Source organism: Setaria italica, chromosome V, assembly GCF_000263155.2.
Source record: "Setaria italica strain Yugu1 chromosome V, Setaria_italica_v2.0, whole genome shotgun sequence".
Taxonomy (NCBI): domain Eukaryota; kingdom Viridiplantae; phylum Streptophyta; class Magnoliopsida; order Poales; family Poaceae; genus Setaria; species Setaria italica.
Genome location: NC_028454.1, coordinates 46,926,083 through 46,951,211, shown reverse-complemented (window position 1 = coordinate 46,951,211; position 25,129 = coordinate 46,926,083). Strand labels below are relative to the sequence as shown.

Here is a 25,129-nt window from a genome sequence, read left to right as displayed (position 1 = left end):
CGGGTTGTCTTCCCATTTAGGCCTTGTGTGGCCCTACTAGCGCCTAACAACCGATTTGTCAGCTTCTCGAGTAAAGTAATACGGAAATTCCGTTATAAAAAAAGTGAGGAAATTGGGCATACCTAAGAAAATCATTTTTTTTAACAGACGGCAAGAGTCTTGCTGAACTTTTATTAGGAGAGAAAAAACAAACAAAAAACAATAACACTCTCCTAGAAAATCAAGCATTTGTTGTGGCGTTTTGCTGCACCAACTAGATATTTGACTCTGGTGGTTGAGGTGGTGAAACCACAAGTCCACCACCGTAATGAAAAGTGAAAAGTGTTTTCTTCCGTTATTGATCGATCGTCAGCATGGTGACAGAGGTACTAGAAGGGAAAACAATTCTATCCACTCGAAATGACCCTTTAATCAGCAACAGTTAGCTTCACTACAGGCATTCTCACAATTGGAGACACACAGACAACTATTTACTCTCACGAAAGGGATTGGAAATCAGAACCCCTGAATAAAATAAAAAGAATGAGAAGATGCATCTTGAGAGCAGGAACAATGAAGATTCCTCTTGGCTCCATAACTGAATTAGGGAGTTACTTCTACCAGTCACCAGCACCTATCAATTTCCGTCATTAGGATCTCTTCCGAAAATTGGATCAAACCTGTCATTTGTACCAATGAGCAGTATAATAAGTTATTGGATTTTTTGGTGGCAATGCTGGAAATATTGCCAATAAGCACTATTTTGCCCAGCCTCCTTACTGCTGGGTGGGTCAAAATTTTAGGGGTGGTTAGAGGAAATGATGAGTGGGATACGCATGCTCATATCCATTGTAATCGTAATATAGCTTTTCACCACAAGCTATATCACGGCAGGCCACCAGCAAGACATGGCTCTCCGCATCAATGTCATACCGCACACATTTGACATTCTGCTTCTTCTTGCCATCCCTGCAACAATTTAATAGTTCCAACCTTAGAATACAGTGCACAACCTTTCTTTGAGCTGAGAGCACAGCACAATCAGAAAAACAACTACTCACGGTGTGTGGTTATTGATGCCGCTAATAAAGCGAGAAATGTTTCCACGTTTGTCGGGGCAAATGACCAGCCTCTGGGAAGGATCTGCTGTCAAAAGGAGTGTCATAATACAGTCACAATCATCGTTTGCCCTGTTCTCCAAATAATCAACATCCCCAACATATTCAGCGATGAAGGTCATATCCTTAATATCGGCATCAGCCTGCACAGTGAAACTGAAAATAGCTACGCATCAGTATTACTTTGTACTGAAAATGTAAAGAAAAATGTGTGTGTATTCCATAGATTCCGCTGTTTTGCTCACACGCAACAGAATTTGTGTGTTCGCCACTGAAATTTGTGTGTGTGTGGGTGGGTGGGCAGTGACGCACACACAAATACCAGTTTCATCCACACAAATAGCCAATTTGGGGCACAAAAGCGCAAACGCTAACTTTGGGGGCAAACTTTCCAAAACTAAATAACTGAGTGCCATGAGTTCAAGAAAGTACCCTTCATGCGAATCAAAGACCACAAGGAGTGGAGGGCATTCGCCTCTTTGTTGCATGGTTCTGCACAGCTCTATGGTTTCTTTGTCCTCTTTGGGAAGAACCTTTAAAGATGAGGAGTGCAAAATTAGAACAAAAAAACACCATATGGCTATAACATTATTTCAGGTGAAACATTTGCTAACCTGCATACCACCGTCCTCCAATCTTGCCTGATTGGAAGATCTAGGAGCCATATTGGGCATGTAAGTCAACTCATTACTGAACTCCGTTTTTGAAGATGTCAAAGCAGTGGCCAGAGAAGCCATTTGTTTCAGTCTTCTAGCTCTGTCTTCAGTTGGGACAAATGGCAGTATCCTCCTCCTTTTCTTGTGCATAACGAGAGAACGCTTCCTTCGCCTTCTGACATCTAAAAAAGATGAAGTAAATTACTCGAGTTAGTACCATAGTAAATGCATCTATGGTACCATAGTAAATGCATCTATGAAGTATATGGAACATACACTTAACATACAACAAAACTAATCACCAAAAGAATCTGCATAATGAGTCGCACATTCTTTATTTTTTCCAATCACACATTGCCATTACTACTGCAAAGAATGCACCATCAAGATGAAGGAAATGTTTGTTCATTAGAGGCTCATTTATTTGAGGGTTGGGTAAATGAAGTTGAACTGCACATAGATTAAAAAACAGCTTATTGGAGACTGTACCAGTGACTATAGAAAGAAGACAAGTGCATTATGGAAGGGCAAAGGCGGGAACTATCTATGGTTAAATGAATGCAGCCAAGATAAGAGGGTACACATCAAACATATACCCGCAACAGAAGTCAGTCAATCCATACAGCCTTGAATGATAAACAAATGATATATTTCCAGTAATACTTTCCCGCCTATTTCCAGTCATAATGTAAGTGTATGCCACATTTTGACATAGCCATAGTGTTTGTTGTCTAGAATTTCCGATTCACAGGGGATATTTGTGGACAATGCTGCATCGATCAGCTAGCCATGCACACAAGTGCATAGTATAACATACAATGCCAAAGAGACATGGATGGCATGTTAAGAGTAATTTTTCGCTGCCGCTAGCTCTTTGCAGGTGCATCTAACCTGTGCTGATGACATTTTGGACAATGAAATTACAGTACAATGCAAGATAATCAACAAGCGTGGAGGCTTAAATAAAAAACACTATACTAGGACCGCATCGAATTCATCAATAGCCAAGACGCTACTCCATGGATCATCGACACAAGCAATAAAAACAAAATGTCTCGCATATCACACGGCACTGTGCCATGGTGCACGTAGGTGGAAGGAATTACCTTGGGAGAGCCTACATTTCGCGGGCACGCCATCCTGGTCATCCTTCTGAATCCGGAAGAAATCGACGATCTTGGTCTGCTTCATCGGAAACCCTACGAGATCCCCAAAACAGAAGAAGGAAGCAGGAAAAAACAGTGAGAAGATGAGATAGCACAAGAAAGAATGCAATAATCAATGGGAAGAAAGAGCCCCTTAAAAATCTGAAGAAAGAGGGAAGAAGAGGCGAAATGTGGAGATCGAGGTCGCGAGGTGGGGCCCCAAGACTCACCTTTGACGGGCTTGGCGGGCGGGGCGCAGTCGGGGCAGAACCATGGGCCGATGGGGACCTTGGCGGCGATGGGTCGGAGGCAGAATGTGTGGCGGCCGCGGTCGCAGCGGTCGCAGATGAGCAGCTCGTCGTCGCGGTCGCCGGAGCCGCAGGTGTCGCAGAGGAGGGCGTCGTAGGCGGCCTCCTCGCGCGCGCGGGCGACGGGGGGCGGCGCGCCGACGGGGCGCGAGCGGCGCATGACGTCGGCCATGGAGCGGAAGCGGCGCGGCGTGGGGGGCTCCGGGGCCGGCGCCGCCGTGCGCTTGCGCCGCAGCTCAGGCGAGCTCGTCGACGAGGGCGCGCGGCGGCCCATGGCGGCGGATGCACGGGGGTGGGGGGCGGGCAACGGGAGGTGGGGGGAGGCGCGGGCTCGGTCCTCCTTCCTCTGACGCGTCGGAGAGTGATGACGTGGCGAGGGCTCTCGCTTCGGGAGCTGTGTCCGGGGAGTCTCCAGTCAGAGGCCTGCGTCGTCAGCGACGGCCAGTCACTCCACCTGCAGGTCTTCTTGTTGCTCAGGTGAGGAGACCGTTGCTGCGGCTCACCGCCGCCGCCGGAGCGCACACCGTTTTTCTTTTTCACGCCTGTTTATAACGTCTTCTTCTTGTTGAATTTCTTTTTTTTTGAAAATTGTTCAATTTCTTCTTGTTTCCAACAAATTTCTTGTCTTTTCTATGGCACATTTTCCAAAATTCCGTCTTGTTTCGCTTATTGCTTGTTTAAGGATTTTGTTTGGCTTAGTGTTGCACTTGCACAGCAGGGCAATGCACAATAGTAACAGATATATCCTATGAATATTATCCTCCGGTAAACACTATTAACGTTTTCGAGCCTACAAATTAGTTTGGCTGTGCAAAGCATCAAGTAATTTTGAATGGAGATTATAACAAACAAAATTAGTCACTTCCATACGATGCGTGAATCTTAAAAAATGTGCCTACAATACTTTTTTTTTACAACCGGAAAATGACTAGAACACTTTTTTAAACGACCAAAAAATGCCTAGAACATTATTTCATAACTTCGATCAACTCTCAATCCAAACTGCTTCATATGGATTTTTTTCTTTGGCTCCAAACCCCTCCCCCCCCTCAGTCTTTACTTCATCCCGAGGCAGGGGCGGACCCAGCTTACAACGAGTGAGAGCACAGGCCACCCCTCAAATTCCAGACTGTATTGCCTAGAACCCTCGCTTCTTCTCAACCATAGAAAATCATGTAGTGAATAAAACCAATAGGATTATAAAGAACGCATGTCTAGTTACATTGCTCCCAAAAAGCAGAGATAGATATCAGGAGATGCTAGGAAGTAGCACCATGACACTAATCAGACAATCTCAAAATCAACCGCAAACAACCAGATGAATGCGCGATTGGTTGACACCAGCAGCTTTTAATTTGATGCATTTCATTGTAAGATAATCTTTCATGCTTCAACATGTTGGAGAAAGGACTCAACAGAATCATCAATTCTTTTAACAAGTGTTGTTGGGGAAATTTACTAAAAATGTCATCTGCGATATAACACAGGGAGCTGTGAAATTTTCTTTAGGAACATCTAGAGGCAATCCTTATATTATACTATAGATTTAGTTTTATTAGGTAATAATTAATAATCTCCTTGTGTCTAGGAGCACTCGGTTGGAAAATTTTGAACCTGTCTTCTTCCAAGGTTACAACTATCAGAATTTTGATCATTAATCAAGCCTCATTCCAGCACTAGCCCCCAACCCAACCCAACCCAACCCCGTAAAACTTCCTAGGCAACTAATAAATAAGAAAAGGGAGAGTCCCAAGACGTGCAACTGTTGAACTCACACCTCATTAACCAATCTTCTTTCTTCGCCTAATGCGTTTCCATTTTGTTCCTGATTTCTTGTGCAGCCGATAAAGGTACCAACCTTCTCACCAACAATAGCCTTTGCAACGTTTCCCGGCTTTTGCAAGTTAAAGACGACAACTGGAAAATGAAGTGCAAGATTAAAAAATTAAAATAGGCAATTAAATGCAACACTAAGTATCAAAAGTGATAGCATCCATACAAGGAATGTTGGTTTTCTTGGCATAGTGTAATGGCAGTCATGTCCATTACTGAGAGATCTCTTGTTGTTACTTCATGATAGCTCACAGTCTCAAGAAGGCTGGCATTTGGGTTGTGCTTGGGGTCCGCATCGTACACGCCATCAACATTTGTCACTTTAAGCACTACCTCTGCATTGACTGTGAGCATAACAGCAGGGAGGAAAAATGTCAGTTTGGTTAAACAAGAGTGAAAGGTAAGTTCAAGCTCACACAATGACAACATGTTTCCACAGGCACATTGTACCTTGAGATTCATGATTGATTGTCTAAATATGTAACAGAGTTATTGAAAATGCATGCCAACACAAATTTTCAACGAGTCCCCATTGGCAGGAAACCAGCAAAAGATTGGGGCAATATTATTCGTCTAACCTAACAGTTGCATCCACATCCATCAGACAAACTAAGTGAAATAAATACACATCTCTGCAAGCATGTTGTTGTGAGAGCCTTAGTGGGTCGAATTACCGGCAACTAACTACAGCAATGACGACTAATGCTTTAAAACCTATTTTTAGAAGTGAAATAAATCCACATATCTGCAAGCATGTTTCTCTAGATTTTTTTTAATCAAAATAGTTCATTAGTGAAGAATATAAGATAAACTCACTTTCTGCACATCGAAGAGCAGCAGCGGTATCAGTTGTAAAGAATGGGTTCCCTGTCCCAGCAGCAAATATAACAACCCTTCCTTTCTCTAAATGCCTGAGAGCTCTCCGGCGGATGTATGGTTCTGCAACCTCTGACATACGGAACACAATTTGCACCTCTACACCTAGCTTGGTGACAGAAGCAACCTCTCTCGCAATTGCCATTGTAATCTGCATCAAACCACATAGTTACATTAAATTACAGAACACACACATTGATTATGCTCATTCAAAGATGTTCCAGCTCCACTGAAGAAGGCTCGCTCACCTTTGGGTCAATGTTTTCTCTGTGATCCCCAGCAAGAGCTTCCCCACTTACTTTAAGCAGCACCCTTTGCCATTTACATGGTTTTTTCAGCCTAGAAGAACCTTCGTCGAGTGTAAAGCTGAACGGCGGCATCTGTGATGTTTGATTTCTGACAAATGAATGAGGCATGAGATGCATTTAAAAAGGTAATCCACAAATTACTCAATTCTTCAATGTCAAAAGGACGTGCTACAAAATTGGCTGCAGGAAGAGCAGATATGATGCAACTGATAAGCAAGCTGCCGATAACAAAAATTCTGCAATTGAGGAGTGAGGACCTCTGCCATGTATAGTACAGGCTCTTTAAATGACACAAGAATCGTTATAGAGATAGCTGCTCTTGCTATGTATAAATGCTGCTAGCCTCCTGTGTCTTTGGCCGGATGCCTTGTACCAAATCACGAGTCTGTAGGGGTGAGAGACCCAATCCAAATTGATCTGTAGCCCTTCATCTGTGCAATTAGCATCTAACAATCTCGTGCTTGAGGAAAACAAACACCATGAGAATTAAAGAAGCACTTGGTCGAACATCTCACCCCTGCCCGGCCGCCCCCGTCCAAATGACCCAACAAAATCATCACGAATGCGAGCACCAGCAACGTAAGCATTACACTGAGCGAGTGACGGCATCGGAATGGAAGACAATGGAGGATTTTTGGATGGCTGTGAGATTGCGTACCTCAAGTTGGTGGAGGAGTCGGGGCCGCCGCCGCCGCCGACGGCGCAGGCGGAGAGGGAGAGTGGAGTGGCGCTGCGAAGGGCTCTCGGTCTGGGAGAGGAAGCCGGTGAGGGGAGAAGAGAATACAGGGACGGTGTGGGGGGAAGGCGCAGGAGGAAGGAAGCCGCCGGCCATGGTTGGAGTGGGAGCGCGAATAGAGCGAGCAAACCGCCGCTCCCTCCGGTTTTAGACCCGACGGGGCCCCGGCCCAGCCCAATAACTCTCCCATCCCGGCCAGTCCGCCTGTGCGCCGCACCCCGCCACCCCCAATTCCCCGTCGCGGCATCGGCGCATCGCCCCCTCGCGGCCTCGCCCTCGCCCTGTCGCCCCGCCCGCGAGCCCCGCCGGGCGCCGGCCGCCCTCGCCCCTGAGCCCCGCCGGGCGCCGGCCGCCCTCGCCCCTCGCCCAGTCGCCCGCTAGCGCCGCCGGGCGCCGGCCGCCCGCGCCCCTCGCCGGCGAGCGGCGAGCGCAGCCGGCCGCCCGCGCTCGAGGCGGCTGCGGAGGCGGCCAAGGCGGAAGGGGGCGGCGCGCGGCCTTGCCTCGCCGAGCGGCTGCGGCTGGGGAGCCTCCTAGAGGACGGGCTCTCGTACAAGGACGGCGACCGTCGAGACCATCCCCAAGACGCCAACCTCCTCCAGGTACGCCAAGAATGCCATGGATCTGAGTTTAGCAAGCAGCAGCTCCCTCCTCTGCACTCCCTCTCAATCTCTCTCCCTAGAGCAAATCACCAAGCAGCAACTCCAATGATACAGCTCCTACCTTGTCCAAATACGCAAAAATAACAGGCAGGGGCTCATCTCCCACACGCCACTTCTCTCCCTACGGGATTTCCTACTATACAAGCATCTCCATTCTCCAGCCGCCTTCAATCTACCAGCACTAGCACGTGTTCCTCCAAATCCAAACCCTCCACCAATCAGAGCAGCGCGCTCACCACTTACTGCTTCTCTTCTCAACAGCCCACAGGACGCGCACGGGAGGGCAGCAAGGATCTCGAGAGGACTCGGCACCGAGGGCAACGCAACCCACGTGCCATCGGCGGGATGCGTTTCTTTTGTGGTAAATGCTCGCACCTGGCATTCTTAATTCCAGTTATGATTAAAAAAAATCAGATCTTTTTGTAGTTGTGTTGAACAGTATGCTCTAAGTGAAAGCTGAGGTGAACCCGTCTCATGTAAAAGGATAAAAAAAAATTAGATGTTTCTTTATGCAATGGATATTCCAACCATTAGCTTGTAGAGTTAATGATGGGGGGTTCTATGACTGCAGCTACACATTCTTCTTGCATCAGGATCCAACAAACTAGCTATCGGTTCTTTTGTTTTGGTTTCAATTGATCCTTCGTTGATATTTGAAGAGTGTTGACCATTAATTATCACATTCTCCATGGATGAGTTTGATGTTGATAAGTTAATGCATATCGCGTTTTGCTCTTGCTTTATTGTCAGTCCAGATTCAAAAGTTGTTTAGCTGTGAAAATATTACTAAACCTTCCATCTGTTTCAAATTATATGGTTCAGGACAAAAGACTGATCCAAACATAGTAATTTATTTCATTGTGGCATGTGCCTGTTTTCTAGAGAGGAGTGTGGGGTTTCATTTATAAAAAAGTGGGGACTCTAGAATGACAACAAGGAAGCTTGATTATATTTTAGAATTGACCTTAAATTTCTTTTCAAACTGCTGATGTTTTTGTGCTTATTTCATTTTGCAGGGGAGTGCATAGTTGATCTGATTTAAAGATAATTCTTATATAAGAACTAAATTGCAGTCATGGAGTCGTCAGCCAAGCAAGAGACACAACCGAAGCCACGGCTCATTGTTCGCCTTGGTGTATTTCTTGCCTCTCACCACATCCTCTTCAGGTTCACCTTGCCTCATGTTGCAGTCTAAATCCTTCCTTCGGTCCTTTCTTATTCCCTAATGCATTCTTCACCATTTGGGATCAGTGTTATTTGTTGCTTTGCGGGCATTATTGCGCTCCTCCTCCTCCCTTCACTTGCCAAAAACACATACCTCTCGGAGAATGCTCTTATACCTGGTAACTCACCCTCTTCTCTATTTTTGTAAGTGTGATCCTATGAATGCAAATCTGCTGCTACCACTGCTACCTCTTTTTTATGCTCTTTCCGGTGGCTCTGGGTGGGTTTCATCTGTAGGCTACCCCAACTTGCTTGGAACTTGTTCTGTGGTTGAGTTTTTTTTTTAAAAAAAGATAAATAATGATGGCATGATTTTCATTTGAGACTCCCCTTTGGAACTTCTTCTATTTATAAATGATCTCTAAAAATAAAACTTTGTATGTAGGCTCTGCAAATCCATTATTTTCTACTGAAGATGCCATTGAAGCAAACAGATTTATGAAAGGAATTGAAGCTGCGGCTGGGGATTCAATGGGTGGCATGTATGTTACTCTGTATAGAATTATCTTGCTTCATGTGTAGCTTCCTTCATCTTTAACATTCATCTGCATCAATGTTTGTATACAGAAGTCATGTAGTTCTATTTTTATTAGTCCAAAATTTCAAGCCTGCTGCTGAGGGGCTTTATATGATGAAATACATGCTTGCTGCTGCATTCTAGTTGTACTTGTAAGCATGCATGTAGAATCCACATATGTAACTCAAAATTTAGAGTTTACTGTCTTAATAGCCAAAGAGCTGATTTTCAGTTTCATAAGAAACATGAGTACAAGTTTGTTCTGAGCTAAGTTGATTAATTAAAGAAAGTTACATGTAAATGAAAGTCTACACTTGAAATAAGTGACAGTAAGTCAAGGAGTAAATTACTTCAATCCTAGGATCTCAAAGAGTAAATGGCTTTATCTGATTTTGCTTCAACGCACATTTTTCGTTCTATGTACAGAAATATGGCAAAATTCATTGCACAACAAATAGAAGATCTGGGTGCAGAAGTATGTTACCATAAGTTCCTCCCTCATAGCAAGCATTTTCATCCTCTGAAGTTCTTCACCTCCACGTCGAATCACATGGCAATACAACCTAACGGCACTGACATCAATTTTGGGATAAACACTATTGGCATTATACGAGCTCCTCGAGGCGATGGAAAAGAAGCGATAGTGCTAGTTACTCCTTATAATTCTCAGAGAGTTCACTCAAATGAATTATTATCCCTGGCCCTTGGTTTCTCTGTCTTCTCCCTCTTAAGCCGAGCAGCATGGCTGTCGAAGGATATTGTGTGGCTATCCGCAGACTCACAATTTGGAGAGTATACTGCAGTCTCTGCATGGTTAAACCAGTACCATAATCCAGTGTTCCTGAGTCATTCCGTGATATTAGATACCAAGATATATGGTGCAGATCATATATATGATGGCAATACAGAAAAGGCAGAATTTGAGTCTTTCAAACGTGCTGGAACAATGGCTGCTGCTCTCATATTTAAAGTTGGTGAAACCCGGAGATATGGTGACAGAGATAGTGTTATGATGTATGCAGAGGCATCTAATGGACAAATGCCAAACTTGGACCTTCTGAATGTCGTACACTATTTAGCTGTTCACAGACAAGGTTTTCGTGTGAACATCGCGGCATTTAGTTCTTTGCTGAGCTCTGCATGGCTTAGGGTTATTGCTGAATTTTTTCATACCATTGGGACTGTGTTAAGAAAAATAAATCCAGACTGGAAGCTTGATATCACAGTCCCTGATTATGTGGAGGGGACTGCAAACCTTGCTAACTCTATATACAACCAGGTAATTGGAATTAATCATTCCTATTTCAACTTGAACAACACTTTCCTTTGTAACTCTACAATCCCTTCTTAATGTGGTTTCTCTGATGCAGGCTCTTGGAGTGCCTACAGGATCCCATGGCGCTTTCCGTGATTATCAAGTTGATGCAGTTTCTTTAGAATTTTCACCAACATTTAATGTCAGAAATGAGAATGCTAAATCTTTATTTCTTCTAAGGGGGGGAAGGTATGTTCTTGTTGTATTGTTTCAGGCTGCATTATTGTTAGAAATAAGAGGTGTCTTGTGATTATTGACTTGCAATGAATAGTTGACTAGACAACTTTGCACAAGTGTCGCTCTGTGTGTTTGCTAGTCTCATAAAACATAACAAAACATTTTGTGAAGGTTGACAGGTTATAACTACTCTAGGCCTGCCATTCTTGTTACTGTATTCTTCTTATCGGATAACTAAGGCTATTGAACTCTGCCGTGCATTCAGGCATGCAACTGTTTCTATCAGAACTTCACAGCAATGAGTATTATTTGCACAAGTTTGTTGTTAGTGTGTACAGCAACTTCAGAAGTTGTATAATCTCCGAGGAACATAGAGCATAACAGAAAATTGTTTCGCTTCCAAGTTCCAACATGAGCTTGCAAATTCTTACAGGATGATTGCATGTTAGTAGATTGAACCACATAGCAGGCAAAATTACAATTACTTATATTGGATCTTATACGCGCCTCCGGAGCATTTGATAGCTGCAATATTTTGTAAGAATGGTAGCATATGCGGCCTTATCGATAATAGTACATATAAGTTATGTATATCAAGAATAAGTTGGAGGAATGAAAGTGTTAGCATGAACTGGTAATACTTAGAGGAACACCATAACAGATTGGTTTTGCCTACAATTTTTTCGTGACTAAACCCAATGGAAAATGGGTGCACGGATGGATGAGTTTCTTGCACCGAACCGAGCACTGGAACATGGTCTTAACCTTTATGTTGCCACTGCCTGAAAATCTTGGCATGTTAACAGCTTTGCTTTCATTTTCTGCAAAATTTGTTCGATCTACATTCTATCATGGCCACAGCAGAAGTTTTTAATGTGTTTGGAAATTCCTTTGATTCAGGTTAGTGGAAGGAGTGGTGCGTTCAGTAAATAATCTGCTTGAAAAGTTCCATCAGTCCTTTTTCCTCTACTTCCTTACAGCTCCAAGCAAGTTCATTTCTGTTGGTGTGTATATGATTCCGTTTGCACTGCTTTTGGCACCCCTCCCAATAGTTGCTGCTGCTCTTGCTGATGGCAGTAAAACCATGGAAAAATTGGCAGAGAAGTCAATTGATGACAGTAAAGCAAATGGCAGTGCTCATTTTCTGCAGAGTAATAAGGGTGGATCATGGAAATGGCTTCAAGCTGCAAAAGTATTGCTTGTTATCCAACTTTGGGCAGTTGTCGTTTCTCTACTTCCATACTACATTACTCAGATCCCTGATGCCACACCGATGCAAAGTGCAGTGATCTGGGCTATGCTTTCCATCGTCATACTGGTTGCCCTTTATGTCATGTTCGGCTCACCATACTCAGCTGGTGTTGAGTGGAAACTTCTGAAAGCTACAATGATCACTTCCATCTCCATAGGACTTGGGCTTATGTCAATCATAAATTTTGCCACAGCGCAGCTTGGGGCTCTGATAGTGATCCCGATGTGTCTGTTTTCTCGGCCTCTGAAGGCTCGCTCTGGGATAAATTTCCTTCCTCGTGCAGCACTGTTGGCTTCAAACATAACTCTTGCCGTGTTAGGTTTTCCTCCAGCTGCATTGTTGATAATGAAAGGGCTGTCCAAGGGGTCCTGGACAGTAGACATTGGAGAGTTCTGGGTGTGGATGGAGTTCTTGTGGGAATGGAGCAGCGCGACGTATCTGTACCTGTTTCTTGTCCATCTCCCCTGCTGGCTGCTCTGCATCCATGTGTTGCTGCACCCATGCCGCCAATCGGAATCGAAGATGAAGCAGGAGTAGCCGTATGGTCTCTAGGACCTTTTTATTTTAAAATTGGAAAGTGTAGACAGCAGTGCAGAAGATATTTCTGACTATTTTTGACCTGCCGACCATTTACATGGTTTGTCATTGTACGGAACTGATTCCCTGAGTTGGTAAAGGCTTGCCTTTCTTTAGAGCGACAGCCGGGGGCTGATTTTCACAAGAAGGCTGCTGCTTGAGCAACTTGAGATTAGCGACATGGCCTCATCTTTGTAGAACTGAACATACGCGACATGTCATCATCTTTGTAACCAACGGCCAATACACCTGTAGACAGCAACTATCCTGGTAAATATTGCTCCAAACAGCCTGAACATTTCAGTAGCAGGAGCCCCTTGAACTATAATTTTAGATCAAGCCTTGCCGCTGCAGGTCAGTGTAGGTCTTCTTGTTGTAGATGTTGCCTTCTTGATCTTCATACTCTTCTTCCAGGTCTGGCAGCCACTTGTTCAGCCCTTGCATGGGTAGAATCGTAGGCAAGGAACGAAATCTAAAAGAGGACCTGGATACAAATAATTCATGAGAGCAGAAGATACTTGAGCAAAGTCACAAAGAATTACAAGAATTGGGAAACACGATGATGTCTTCTAGTGTGCACATTTCCTTTTAACAAGGACAAGCATACAGTCTCAACATTGAAACAAAAAAAATATGACAACAGCAAATATCTTGGTAGATGTGTCAAGAAGCAAGTTAACATTGAAAAATGCAAAGCAACTACACATGTAAAAGAGAAAACTAACAACAGCTAATGATCCAAATTATTGCATACAAGACTGCAAATAAACTTCATATATTGTTTGGCATACCAAACTATTTACCTAGTCATTTACCTAGTCATATTATGAATGGAAAGGAAAAGTGGGATATGATAGAGTAACCAATGGAGGATAAAAATCAATTGGACATACCTGACTCTTTCCAAACTTCTCAGCTGTGGAAGACCTCTTTTTCTTTAGCATGGAAGTCCAAAATTGCTCCATACGCTCGAGAATTGTGCCCCATGGTAGGAAAAAGGCTTTCTTCATGTCCAAAAAATGGTTCATGCCAACAAAATTTCCCATCAAAACTAAAAAGTGGCCCACCTTCCCAAGCCTAACACAAACAAATGGTGACAGACAACGTGGATTAATTTAATTAAAACGAAGCATAGATACATAGGTAGAACATCATTTTTATTGGCTCTGAGATATAGTTTAGTGCCAAAAAACCTTGGTGGACTTCATGGCGCACTTGAATCTATAATTGTGAAAAGCAAGAAAAGAGTACATAGTATCACATTTATATGAAGTAAACATAATAGTAAAGGATTTCCACTCACAAAATTAGTAAATCGTGATTGAGAGCACCAGCACCGAAGTTATCATCGCCTTTTTTGGTAAGTTTTGGATCATTGAAAGCTCTAACCAATCTTGCGGAAGTCACAAACTTTGTAATATACCCCTTGCGTTCTATAGCTATGCCGGAGCATGAAAATACCACTGTATTACCTATCTATAACAGATCACAAATTAAATCATTTATAGCTGGTGATGTTCAAATATTTTTGTGGAAAACAAAGAATATAGCAGCATATATAATCACGGACTAAATTTTAGCTCAAGGATTACTCCTCTCATCTATTCACTTTGTCCGTTTAACCCCTAAGCAAAATTTAGGATCGATTTACTCACACGAACTATTTCAGTTGGCTTAATCTACCTCCTTTTCTATTTCTGCATGTATGGGTTGAATTTTAAATTTAAATTTTATGGCCAAATACAGAACATAATGCATTACGTTAAAAAAACTATATTAAGAAATTTTCATGGTCATTTTCATATCATAGATTTGGAACATTTTAATGCGGAATTGATTTTAGATATAAAAAGATGTGTGAAAGTAATCATGTTCATCAAAAATTTCTAACATATTTTTCTAACATAGGGCATCACGTTACAAGTCAATAGGATCATGCCCGTACGTTACTACGGGCAACAAAATATTTGTATTGCAATACACATAGCATTCAACAAGACAATAATTAATATGAAAAAAAGAACAAATATTAAATTTATATTTAGTCTTTTCAAGATAGGTTCAATGTCCGTACATTGCTACGGGCAAAATGAATATATAAATCCACCATGTTGGTACATGCACATATTCGTATCACCTGCTACAAAGTACATATTGGCACAAATATTCAAGAATAGGCACAAATATTCAAGAAGAGGAACACAAGGGTGTTCAGAGTAGATGCAACGAAGCAGCTCTTTTCAAGGTCAATCAATGGATTCTACTCATGACTTAGCTACGACTTACGCAATTAGTTTTGTAATTAGCTCATGTTTAACCATCCTAATTGGCATCCAAACATCAGACTAATTTTTAGTCCGGAGGTTCCAAATGAGTTCAGGAGGCTAAGCTAATATGGGTTGAACCAGAACTAACAATTTTTTTTAACATTAAGACCTAACATGTTGAGTCCATGTGTCCCTGTCATGGATCTAATCGACACCACCAGGTCTACGCCTTACAATATCCAACAAGTCCACCAAGTGTTTGGCATTTCCTGTGCCTTCGATCGAGTCACGCAGGTCACTTCTTTTCTTTCCCCTTTCTGATGATTCAGTTCTTTTCAACTACAGGTTATATTGAAAGATTTCTCATGTTCTGCTCTCCTCTCAGATCATCCATTCAGCCCCTTTCCGAGGCTGTTGGAATGGTTACAAAATCAGATCCTCACAGAGCACCTGACGAAGATGGCAAGCAGCATGACCTGTTTGTTGCATGCTTCAATAGATCAGGGTACTATTATATATAAAAAAAATATTTCGAAAAAAAATATTATATATAAAAAAAGATCAGGTTACAAGGCCACATTCCGGCCCCTGAAGATTCAGGCCATCCATTTTTTATTTTGAGTTCCCTGTTTCAGTGCACCAGTGCATAATGCCAGCCATAATATAAAATGAAAAAATATGCTGCAGAGGCAAATGCAATGCTTTCGGAAGGTCGACTCTGATCAGCTGGCTAGTGTGGTGTCAACCTGCTCGTGGGGTAATCATGCAGTGATATATTCTTATTGCAATCTGTTCCCACTGTTCTGAACTTATTTTGGTCTCTCACAGTCTGTAAAGCAATGAAATACTTGAAGGGCAGCAGGAAGGAGCTGCTCAACACAAGACACATAGTTCATGCTTGTATGATGTTGACAAGATTCTAGAGGATGAAGTTCGAGAGGGTGCTTGTAAGTTGCGTCTTGAGATAGATCGAGTTCAGATTTCTCCTACAACAAGTGCCTAGAGAATTTCATCTGTATTCACTACTCCTGCCACTTTTGAAAGGTTTATATACTAATGTAAACACTAAATTATAAGATCCTACTCATATAACCAATTGTCCCATTTTGACTACACTCATAGAGATAGCGAAACCATAGTTCATGCAACTGAGCCAGTCCAGCCAACATCATATAGCATGAACCATAGTCCCATGATACAAAAAACAAGTTTACAAAAGTTGAGTGATATTATTAAACAGACTTAAAAGTTGGTAAAATCATTCCACCAGCTGCACGGTAAAAGACATGTAGGAGCAATAGAGTAACGAAATGGTCAATTGCCTGCCTGGTATTATAGCTCTTAACTTATGGCCCGATATTGTTCATTCAACTCTACAACCAACTCTTGATGATGCTAAGGGAAATGCCTTCAAGCAAGGGAAATGCAGCATACGCCTGATCATCTACTTCAAGCAAGGGAAACAAAACTTGACACCCCCAAAACTAGCAATCTAGCAGGCTGAGAACCAGCAACAGTTATAATGATAACTTCCCTCAAGGAAGGAATGAAGGAAAACAGGGCATACTCATCAAGTGGCAGCAGCATGTCACGGTAGAGCTGTGCTGTGCTGTGCTGCAGCCTTCCTCTGGCAGCCTTCAAGGTAGAGCTGCAGAATGGCAAGCCTTGCGGTCTCGAAGGCGCAGTAGCCTATGGCCGCAAAGCAGGCGCTGTGCAGCACCCTGGGGCCAATGCCACGGTACAGGCCCACGAGCCCCTCCTCGGCGACGACCCCCCTCATGGTGCCCAGCACGGTGCGGCTGCCCTCGGTGCCGACCCTTGTCATGAGGCGCGTCTTGACGACGTCCAGCGGGGTGGTGAGCGCGGCGGATATGGCCCCGGCCAGAGCCCCGCAGAGCACGCTCTCCCCGGGCGTGAGTCTGTCCTTGCCGCGAGTCCTGAGGGTGAACGCCTTGAGGTACTCGAAGGAGGAGTAACTGAGCACCCCGGCGGGGAGGTTGCGGAGGAGCGTGGCGGCGTAGCCCGCGTAGAGGCCGAAGAAGCCGTCGGCCTGGATGATCTGCAGGAGGACCTGCCAGGAGCGGCCTGTGGCGGCGCCGGACTGGAGGCGCTGGGTGATGAGCTCCTTGGGGACCATGATGGCGGAGGAGGAGACGTTGCCGCTGGCGCCGGCGAGCGGGGGCACGAGGAAGGGCGGGAGGTGGGGGCGGAGCAGGGACTTGGCGAGCTCGCAGGTGCCGAAGTAGATGGCGGAGGAGGAGGCGGAGCCGAAGATGACGGCGGAGAGGCCGCGGTAGAGGCCGAGGGGCCCGTCGGTGCGGAGGATGTCGAGGAAGACCTGCCAGGCGGTGGCGGAGGGCGCGGCGGAGGCCTGGAGGCGGGTCTTGACGGCGTCGATGGGGAGCAGCGCGGCGTAGGTGAAGGCCCCCGCGGCGGCGCCCGCGCAGGCCCCGACGGCGGCGCGCGCGAGCGGGGTGGGGGCGGCTGTCGTGGGAGTGGCGGGCTTGTGCTTGGGGGTGGGGATGGAGAGGGAGGAGGATGAGAAGACGGGGCCGGCGGCGCCGGAGGACGCGGCGGGGGAGTGGAGGAGCAGGGAGGTGAGGTCGGAGATGAGGGACGGGAGGTCGGGATCCGCCTGGGACCGGGTCATGGCGGGCAGCGCCAGGCGGGGATTGGAGTTGGGAGGCGGCGGCGGCGGCATCTCGGCGAGTGGATTTGGGGGGTGTGGGGGAGGAGGATCCTCCTGAATCAGCTCTGACTTGTCCCGCCGGGCCCCACGAGAAACACGAGCGCCACGGCAACCTGCGGCCATCCGGACTCTCATCAGCTTGAAACCAGACAGCGTTCTTGCAAATGTCTATCACATACTCCCTCCGTTCTTTTTCTTTGGGGTGTTTGAGAGGAGGGGGTTAAATTTTAGCTCCCATCATATCGAATATTTGGACACAAAACTAATTACATAACCTCTAGGCTAAATTGCGAGACAGATCTATTAAACCTAATTAGTCCCTGATTTAACAATGTGGTGCTACAATAACCATTCGCTAATGATGGATTAATTAGGCTTAATAGATTCGTCTCGCGATTTAGCCTAGAGGTTCTACAATTAGTTTTGTAATTAGCTTATGTTTAGTCCTCCTAATTAATATCCGAACATCTGATGTGACAGGACTAAAGTTTAGCCCGTGGTATCCAAACGCCCCCCCCCCCCCTCTTCAACTTTAACCACCAATATCTTTCTACTTCAACTTTGACCACCAATATCTATTGAACGAGTTAGTTAACTAAGATAAAATATGTATCATTATATCTATTGTCAAATGTACTTTAAATTTAACTTGTAGGTTTATCTATTTGCAAAATATTTGTAGGTTTATCTATTTGCAAAACATTTGTACTTGTAGGTTTATCGATTTGTAAAAAAATTTGTAGAAAAGATGATCAGTAATTCAACGACGTTATGCAAAGAGAGTAGATAACATGCTCGCAAATAAAGTTGTTCCATCGAAGATGTAAGGCATGTAAACAACTAAACACATGGATTAAGATAGAAAAAAGAGTTGCAACTTCTTTACACCTGCATTGGCTACAACAAAGACCAATGGGCTGTTCCTCCCTCTGCTAGTCTGCACCACAGCTCTATGTACATTACATCGGAACAGGGCTAGCTAACCAGCCCTTGGACGGATAATTATATGACTCAAATCTCAAAACAATAAGTAGTAACAAGAATTATCGACATTACACGGCCAAAAAGAATTTCTCAAGGCCTTGCCACGACGGGCTTTGGCGCTTCGTACCCTCCCCCTCCGGCAACTGCCAGGAAGTAGCAGGTCATCGAGCTGACCGGATTGAGGATGCCGACGAGACTCGCTCGGAGCTCCTTACGTTGTACTTCTCGTACACCTTGTCGCGGTTCTCATTCCACCAGCTCTCTGCTTGATGCTCCCCAAACCGCCTTCGACTGCACAGAAAATTTATGACACGAGGAAGAAAGACAGTGGCAAATTAGTCGCTGCTAAGTGCAAACAGGTGTGCACAGAAGCAAGAAACCCTTTCATGGTTCATGACAAGATCCACTATATTTTGTGCCATTTCATACCGCTGGGTCAATTGATTGGTTAAGTTTTTGTGCCATTTGATACTCTTTATGGGGAAACAGACTTCTATATTGTGTTCTACATACTGTGCCTGCTCTATGCTAACAGAGGTGATCTGCAGCGCTACATTCCAGCTATAAGGTGATTTGTCAAATCCAATTTTTACTAATTTAGTCGACTAGTAATGCATCTAATTATAAATGAAATAAACAAAAAGAAATAACCTTGGCAGCACTAAGAAAGAAGGCGGAAGACAATTGTTTACCTGAAACGTACGCGCTTTAGATCTCGGGTCCCATCACGAAGAGTTGTCAGTGTTATGTATACACCTGGCTCATACTGCTCAATCCACTCAGCCTGGACTTGGTTGCTGGGAATTGATACCACGCTTCGAGATTTGTAGCCATCCTCACCATTAAAAAGGGACCTACCATCCTGGCTGCTGCTATCATCTGCTCTACTGCTTGCACTCAGCATCTCATCACTACTGATATGTCCCCTTCTATTCAACTTTTCAGCGTCGGGAGGGCCTGAAACCCTATGGCTGTGAGCACTCACTTCGCTATTTTCACTAATACTTCCTGGTGATTTATGTTGACTTGAGATTCCATTTGGATGCAACGCTCGTCCCATATTCAGGCTCGGTGTGCTGACAGCACTGACAGACTCATTTCGTGGCTGATGAATACCATTCATGCTAGTGTAAATAGAAGCATACATCTCGATGCCATTGGGAACGTGCACTTGTTTGGCTTCACTGCCATCATAGGCTCCCTGATCTGGAGGTAGGCTTTCAGCCATATCCTTGAGCTAAACAAGCCACAGCAAAAGGTACATGCAACAATCACCAGAGAAAGCAATCTCAGTTAAACAACCAAAGAAAGTTGGCACTTTGCCAGGATAAAATAAGCTCGCATCGATATTTTGACAAGCTAGGTACAGAGTACACAAATTTATTTTGGGTCAGATATATAAGTACTGCATTTTTCTGAATGTGTAATTTGCTGACATGAAGCCATTGCTGTTCTTGCAATAGGAAATATACGCCTTCTGTTAATATGATTGTTGACAGAATCAAACCAGCACCAGAATACCGTTTGCATGAAGAAAGTGTCTTGGGAATCTTAATAGCTAATTATATTTATTTGCAATGAATACGACGGGAAAGCAACATTATCGCTAGGAAGGCATAAATGTACTACGCCAGTCGGTATTACCTGTGCTGTTAGGGACTTTATGACTTCCTTAGCAGCTTTAGACTTTGCAGATTCCTCTGAAACCAGTGTCATGGCCTCTTGTACTTTCTTTGCTGATTTCTGCAACTCAAGTTCTTGAAGTTCACAGCGGTGCCTCAGATTATCAACCTAAAAAGGTGCACAAATTTTATTGTTTGTCCGCGTAACAACACAAAGGTACGTACTTGCATATAAATCAACCTCAATACCTGTGCACGGAGTCTTTCAACCTCTTGATTTAACATCTCGTTAGTTTTTGCAAGACTGTCAGCAGCAGTTTTAGCAATAGAAAGGCCATGAGTTGTTGGGACTGGTGTGGTTGAACGTGGTGGACTAGGCTTGCGAGAGAAAGGGGAAACGGCCCTAGATGAGTTCAAAGATCGAACTGCTGATGTGCGAACTGCTCTTGGAACTGATTTGTTCAGATCAATTCCACCAGATAAAGCAATATCTCTTAGCTGAAGAAGTGAAGTCATTTGAGGATTCCGAAGAAATGACAGTGCATCAGTTTTCTTCCCTTGTTTTGCTGCCTTGCTATCCAAACTTCTAATCATATCCAAATTGCTGGGTACAATTGCTTTAGCCAATTTAGTATCAGGGTTGCTTTCACCAGAGTGGCGAGGAACAGCCTCTTTCCTCTTATTTTGATTAATTGCACTGGAGTATGCCGCACTGTTCAATTTCATGAAACAGGAATCACAAACACGGTATGGTTTCGCAGGATTAGGAGCCAATGCAGCTCTCAGAGCTTTACGCGAGGTGCATGCATTACAATGGACAAGTCCACAATTATGGCAGTTATGCCTCTTTCGGGTGAATCCAAACGGCTGCCGGCATGAAGCACACTGCGACTGCTCAGCTCCTGAGACCCACTTATGCTGGCATATAGCTGCAGTGAAGTTTGAGCCACAAGCTATGTGCCTAACAGCCCTGTCTCTCAACGCCTCGACCAGTGTAGGTATTTTCCTATCCTCTATATCTCCATGGCCCAATCTTCCATTGGCCCCTTTCCCCCATGTAAAGACCTCACTCTTATTTGTTAAGACTGCAACATGGTAGGAACCACAGGCAACTTGGACAACATGTTCACTCATAATATCTTCAACTAAGCATGGAAGTTTGCCATCTGAGCGGGGATTCCCAAGTTGACCATAAACAGTATTACCCATGCTCAGAACCTGTCCAGATGTTGTCAGGCCTACAGTGAGACTATGACCACATGCTATCCTGTAGAAATCGTAATCAATAAGTGAAGCCACACACGTAGGCTTAAGTCTTGGTTCCTTGTCACCATGACCAAGCCGATGTTTGTCACCATCTCCCCACGTGAAGAGTTTTCCAGAAGATATACTTGAACTGGATTGGGTCACTATAACTTCTACAACCGCTGCAGTGTGCCATGCACCACATGCAACAGCAATTGTTTTTAACCCAGATAAAGACTCTATCTCCCTTGGACACGAAATACTTTCACGGTTTCCATGTCCTAAGACTCCAAATGTACCATCACCGAAGGTAAATAGCTGGCCTCTTGATGTAATCAAGGCTGTATGCCAGGTCCCACAAGAAACATAGGCAACTTGAAGACCATCCAGCGCTCCTAAAATCCTTTTAGGAATCCAATGGCTTACATCAGTACCATTGCCTAGAAGTCCAATATTATGTGTTCCATCGCCCCAGGTGTACAGTTCCCCAGCCGTTGTGACCGCACAAGTGTGGAACTCCCCACAGGCAACGATGTCCACATTGCTAATTGCTAACGACTCGACTAGACGAGGATGAACAGAGTCTTCCCTTGATCCATGGCCAAGACGGCCCCCAGATTCTTCACCCCATGTAAACACTTCCCCATTTTTTGTGACCAGAGCAGCGTGCTTGACTCCACAATCCACATGATACACGTCAAGAACTAACTTGGACTCCAAGGGCTTAGGCAGAAGAACATCGGTCTTCCCAGTTGACCTGATTACCGTGTCAGAACCAACTCTTACGGTGTTGTCACAAATGACTTCACCCCACACGTACACGTCACCTGAGGAATCATAGTCATCTTGTGCAGAACCATGACTTGATGTACTAGGGGCACTAGATGTGCTAACTCTGATGGCATCTGAAGAAGCCCCTTTGGTGTGCATATTTGTCGCATCTGATCTCCAAGTAACTACTATGGAGTTTTAAGAACGGTGGCAATACATAGGGGCAACTGACAGTACCAACAGCTCTGATTGAATATCGTAGAACCTGCACATATTATGTATGTAACAAAAATGAAGTAAAATCCACCGTAGCACATCAATTGGTATGGTAAGGCAAATTGAAATTGAATTAAATTGCAGGGAACAAGGAAACATGGAGCAATGTTGGGTGCTGTGATTCTGAAAATGGTTAGAGATAAAATGTGAGCGCTCTACTGTGAACCAAAAACGCTCAGGAATATTAGTAAACTGGTGTGTTGAGGGCAGGGTTTAGAAATAAGCACACTGGGTTGACATCAGCAGTTGCAAGGTACAAGCCTAGACAGGAATCACACACAACAGACCTTGCAATATAATAGATTGTTTGTGACGATTCTGATATGCATAGTCATGTGGAGCGGTGGAATATAGCTATTTGTCGAAGCACTGGCCATCTAGTGAACATGTATGGTACTTGTTGAAACCAACATGCATTGTGGGGATCAGAGTGAGGCATGACTAAAATGGGGGGGGGGGGGGGGGGGGGGGGGGGGGCGCTACAATCATGACATGAAATTTCAGCTGAGTCCCCCCAAAAAATGTTGGGGAAAACAAGCAAGCTTCCCCTAGGTAGCGCAGTAAACGAATTCCGCCGCAAACTGAACGGATTGGAGCAGGAATCAATCTCAGTTAGTAAGATTCGGGTTCGATTGGTCACGCAGGAAAAGGGAGAAAAAAAGGGGAAGATCCCGCGGGACAAGACCCGGTCCTAGGACAATCCATCCACGAGCAAAGCTAGGGCTTCCTTACCAGGAGAAGGAGGAAGCGGTGGGGACTCCGGGTGGATCTCCGCTCCGCTGCAGCCTAGAAGAAGACGGCGGCTGGCTGGTGCGCCGCTCGGTTGGCAGGCTGGCCTGCCTGCTGGAGCCGGGAGGAAAGCAGGCGGGAGGGCGCGCCGAGCGGTGGCCTCGCCTCGATTTCGGCCTCTCGCCGCTGGAATCTGAAGCGGCGGTGGTGGAGTGGGAGGGGGAGTCGAGCTCGGCTGCTGCTGCCCGCTGCTTCTCTCGCGAGTCTTTGCTTTGGTCCTCGCAACCTTGCCTGCTCTGCTGCTTCTCACTTTTGCCTATTTTTCTGCGGCCGTGGTTAGGGGGGAAACACTGTACATCTCCTTCAACAGCATGCTAATCAGTCCAGATTTAGTTTCAATTCAAAAATATCTCCAGATTTCCTCAATAAATAGTTTGTTTATAAGGTTTTGTTTATAAATAGTCCTCGGAAATAACATGAACATTTCTTCCATGTTCAACCTGTAGTCGTGCAATTACAACAACGGAGAGCCTAGTAGCTACTTACTCCGTTTCAAATTATAAACCGTTTTAATTTTTTTATTTATAGTACATAGATATTATCATGCATATGTGCATAGTAAAATATATGCGCTTAGGGGGTGTTTGGAAGGTATGTGTTAAATTTTAGCCCCTGTCACATCGGATGTTTGAATACTAATTAGGAGTATTAAACATAGATTAATTACAAAACTAATTGCACAACCCCTAGGCTAAATCGCGAGATGAATCTATTAAGCCTAATTAGTCCATGATTTGACAATACGGTGCTACAGTAACCATTCGCTAATGATGGATTAATTAGGCTTAGTCCTCCTAATTAGCATCCGAACATCCGATGTGACAGGGCTAAACTTTAGCCCCTGCTATCCAAACACCCCTTTAGACTAAGAAAGCTAAAATAACCTGTAATTTAGGATGGAGAGAGGTCCTGCACATCTTATAACTAGCTTGATGAATCAATCATTTGAAAAGCTTTCAGAATTAACTAGTTGATATGCTAAATCACGGGTCCATGTGTCCATTGGCATTGGTACTTAGGTTAAAATCATACTAGCACTCCGTGACTACGCGTGCTAGCTAGTTGATATGCTACATACTTGCATTGTGTGATTTGATTGGATCGGAGGTGCGAGTCCCGTGATCCCTAGTCCATCCATATGCTAGCGGGGAATTTTGAATGAATTTTAGGGATGTGTGGATCCTTGACTAAAGCTTAGCTCAGATCATATTGGATGTTTGATGCTAATTAGAGTATTAACGTAGGCTAATAATAAAATAATTGCATAAATGAGGGTTAATTGGCGAGACGAATCAATTAAGCTTAATTAGTCCATGATTATCACATGTGATGCTACAGTAAATATTTGCTAATCATGAATTAATTAGGCTCAATTGATTCATCTCTTAAATTAGCTCTCATTCATACAATTATTTTTGTCATTAACCTATGTTCAATACTTCTAATTAGCCTCCAAACATTTGATGTCACCGAAACTAAGCTTTAGGCCAAGGATCAAACACCTCTAGTTAGCGAGGTTAGAAAAAAAATACTCAAGTTGAATTTTTTTTCTCGTTGGTTTTTTTTAAAAAAAGGATTCTCGTTGGCTTGTTGGTGAACGCACGCTTGGCTCGAGGTGGCAGGATCGTGGACCGTCAGCTGGTCCGGTCAGCATGTGCATCCATGGCCTTTTCTTTTCTTGCCTCCACAGTTTACAGGGACCCATGAACTGACAAGATGGACCGAATCAGGGAGGCCTGATCCAGGAGGACAGACTGACCGTCTGATGACTCATCACAATACAGACCAAGCTAGGGACATCGTACTT

The 25,129-nt window shown here is 44.4% G+C and overlaps 4 protein-coding genes across 7 annotated transcripts; 1 reads left to right on the top strand and 3 right to left on the bottom strand.

Moving 5' to 3' along the window:
- Positions 1 to 308: 308 nt before the first annotated feature.
- Positions 309 to 4,615, bottom strand: LOC101783142 (probable Histone-lysine N-methyltransferase ATXR5). Its single transcript, XM_004971319.4, has 6 exons — positions 3,129 to 4,615; positions 2,860 to 2,952; positions 1,712 to 1,935; positions 1,530 to 1,630; positions 1,041 to 1,253; positions 309 to 948 (listed from the first exon to the last, which is right to left on the bottom strand). Exons 1-6 carry the CDS (start codon positions 3,478 to 3,480, stop codon positions 789 to 791), a joined length of 1,143 nt encoding a protein of 380 aa, XP_004971376.1. The 5' UTR covers positions 3,481 to 4,615; the 3' UTR covers positions 309 to 788.
- A 154-nt stretch (positions 4,616 to 4,769) lies between these two features.
- LOC101778293 (uridylate kinase) lies at positions 4,770 to 7,198 on the bottom strand. 2 transcript variants are annotated; one of them, XM_022827085.1, is made up of 5 exons: positions 6,882 to 7,198; positions 6,164 to 6,295; positions 5,856 to 6,066; positions 5,206 to 5,383; positions 4,770 to 5,123 (listed from the first exon to the last, which is right to left on the bottom strand). In XM_022827085.1, exons 1-5 carry the CDS (start codon positions 7,053 to 7,055, stop codon positions 5,111 to 5,113), a joined length of 708 nt encoding a protein of 235 aa, XP_022682820.1. In that variant the 5' UTR covers positions 7,056 to 7,198; the 3' UTR covers positions 4,770 to 5,110. The 2 variants fall into 2 exon arrangements, with proteins under 2 accessions (XP_022682820.1, XP_022682821.1); XM_022827086.1 differs by having other exon boundaries at positions 6,164 to 6,740; positions 6,882 to 7,015.
- A 197-nt stretch (positions 7,199 to 7,395) lies between these two features.
- Positions 7,396 to 12,854, top strand: LOC101782723 (glycosylphosphatidylinositol anchor attachment 1 protein). Its single transcript, XM_004971318.4, has 8 exons — positions 7,396 to 7,558; positions 7,880 to 7,979; positions 8,635 to 8,785; positions 8,870 to 8,961; positions 9,228 to 9,324; positions 9,786 to 10,638; positions 10,730 to 10,863; positions 11,752 to 12,854. Exons 3-8 carry the CDS (start codon positions 8,694 to 8,696, stop codon positions 12,638 to 12,640), a joined length of 2,157 nt encoding a protein of 718 aa, XP_004971375.1. The 5' UTR covers positions 7,396 to 7,558; positions 7,880 to 7,979; positions 8,635 to 8,693; the 3' UTR covers positions 12,641 to 12,854.
- Positions 12,855 to 13,620: 766 nt separating this feature from the next.
- LOC101781917 (PH, RCC1 and FYVE domains-containing protein 1) lies at positions 13,621 to 23,576 on the bottom strand. 3 transcript variants are annotated; one of them, XM_004971316.2, is made up of 6 exons: positions 23,266 to 23,576; positions 20,491 to 22,522; positions 20,264 to 20,410; positions 19,312 to 19,856; positions 18,835 to 18,910; positions 16,247 to 17,005 (listed from the first exon to the last, which is right to left on the bottom strand). In XM_004971316.2, the coding sequence occupies exons 2-6, from the start codon at positions 22,414 to 22,416 to the stop codon at positions 16,535 to 16,537; spliced, it is 3,165 nt and encodes a 1,054-aa protein (XP_004971373.2). In that variant the 5' UTR covers positions 22,417 to 22,522; positions 23,266 to 23,576; the 3' UTR covers positions 16,247 to 16,534. The 3 variants fall into 3 exon arrangements, with proteins under 3 accessions (XP_012701777.1, XP_004971374.1, XP_004971373.2); XM_012846323.2 differs by lacking the exons at positions 18,835 to 18,910; positions 19,312 to 19,856; positions 20,264 to 20,410; positions 20,491 to 22,522; positions 23,266 to 23,576 and adding an exon at positions 13,621 to 13,756 and having other exon boundaries at positions 16,514 to 17,723; XM_004971317.4 differs by lacking the exons at positions 18,835 to 18,910; positions 19,312 to 19,856; positions 20,264 to 20,410; positions 20,491 to 22,522; positions 23,266 to 23,576 and adding an exon at positions 14,685 to 15,422 and having other exon boundaries at positions 16,514 to 17,722.
- Positions 23,577 to 25,129: the final 1,553 nt, after the last annotated feature.

Bases quoted from the DNA above. Each gene is read 5' to 3' on its own strand.
- LOC101778293 (XM_022827085.1), bottom strand. From the start codon at position 7,055: ATGGCCGGCGGCTTCCTTCCTCCTGCGCCTTCCCCCCACACCGTCCCT. The intron at 6,067-6,163 runs GTGAGCGAGCCT...GGTTTGATGCAG, and splicing joins GAGAAAACATTGACCCAAAG to ATTACAATGGCAATTGCGAG. The intron at 5,384-5,855 runs GTGAGTTTATCT...TTATGCTCACAG, and splicing joins TGCTCTTCGATGTGCAGAAA to TCAATGCAGAGGTAGTGCTT.
- LOC101783142 (XM_004971319.4), bottom strand. From the start codon at position 3,480: ATGGGCCGCCGCGCGCCCTCGTCGACGAGCTCGCCTGAGCTGCGGCGC. The intron at 1,936-2,859 runs GTAATTCCTTCC...CATCTTTTTTAG, and splicing joins GAAATGTAGGCTCTCCCAAG to ATGTCAGAAGGCGAAGGAAG. The intron at 1,254-1,529 runs GTACTTTCTTGA...AGCTATTTTCAG, and splicing joins GTCTTTGATTCGCATGAAGG to TTTCACTGTGCAGGCTGATG.
- LOC101781917 (XM_004971316.2), bottom strand. From the start codon at position 22,416: ATGCACACCAAAGGGGCTTCTTCAGATGCCATCAGAGTTAGCACATCT. The intron at 19,857-20,263 runs GTAATACCGACT...TGGCTTGTTTAG, and splicing joins TAAAGTCCCTAACAGCACAG to CTCAAGGATATGGCTGAAAG. The intron at 17,006-18,834 runs GTAAGGAGCTCC...GTCCTCCTGCAG, and splicing joins AGGTGTACGAGAAGTACAAC to ATCATCCAGGCCGACGGCTT.
- LOC101782723 (XM_004971318.4), top strand. From the start codon at position 8,694: ATGGAGTCGTCAGCCAAGCAAGAGACACAACCGAAGCCACGGCTCATT. The intron at 8,786-8,869 runs GTTCACCTTGCC...ATTTGGGATCAG, and splicing joins TCTCACCACATCCTCTTCAG to TGTTATTTGTTGCTTTGCGG. The intron at 10,639-10,729 runs GTAATTGGAATT...TCTCTGATGCAG, and splicing joins CTAACTCTATATACAACCAG to GCTCTTGGAGTGCCTACAGG.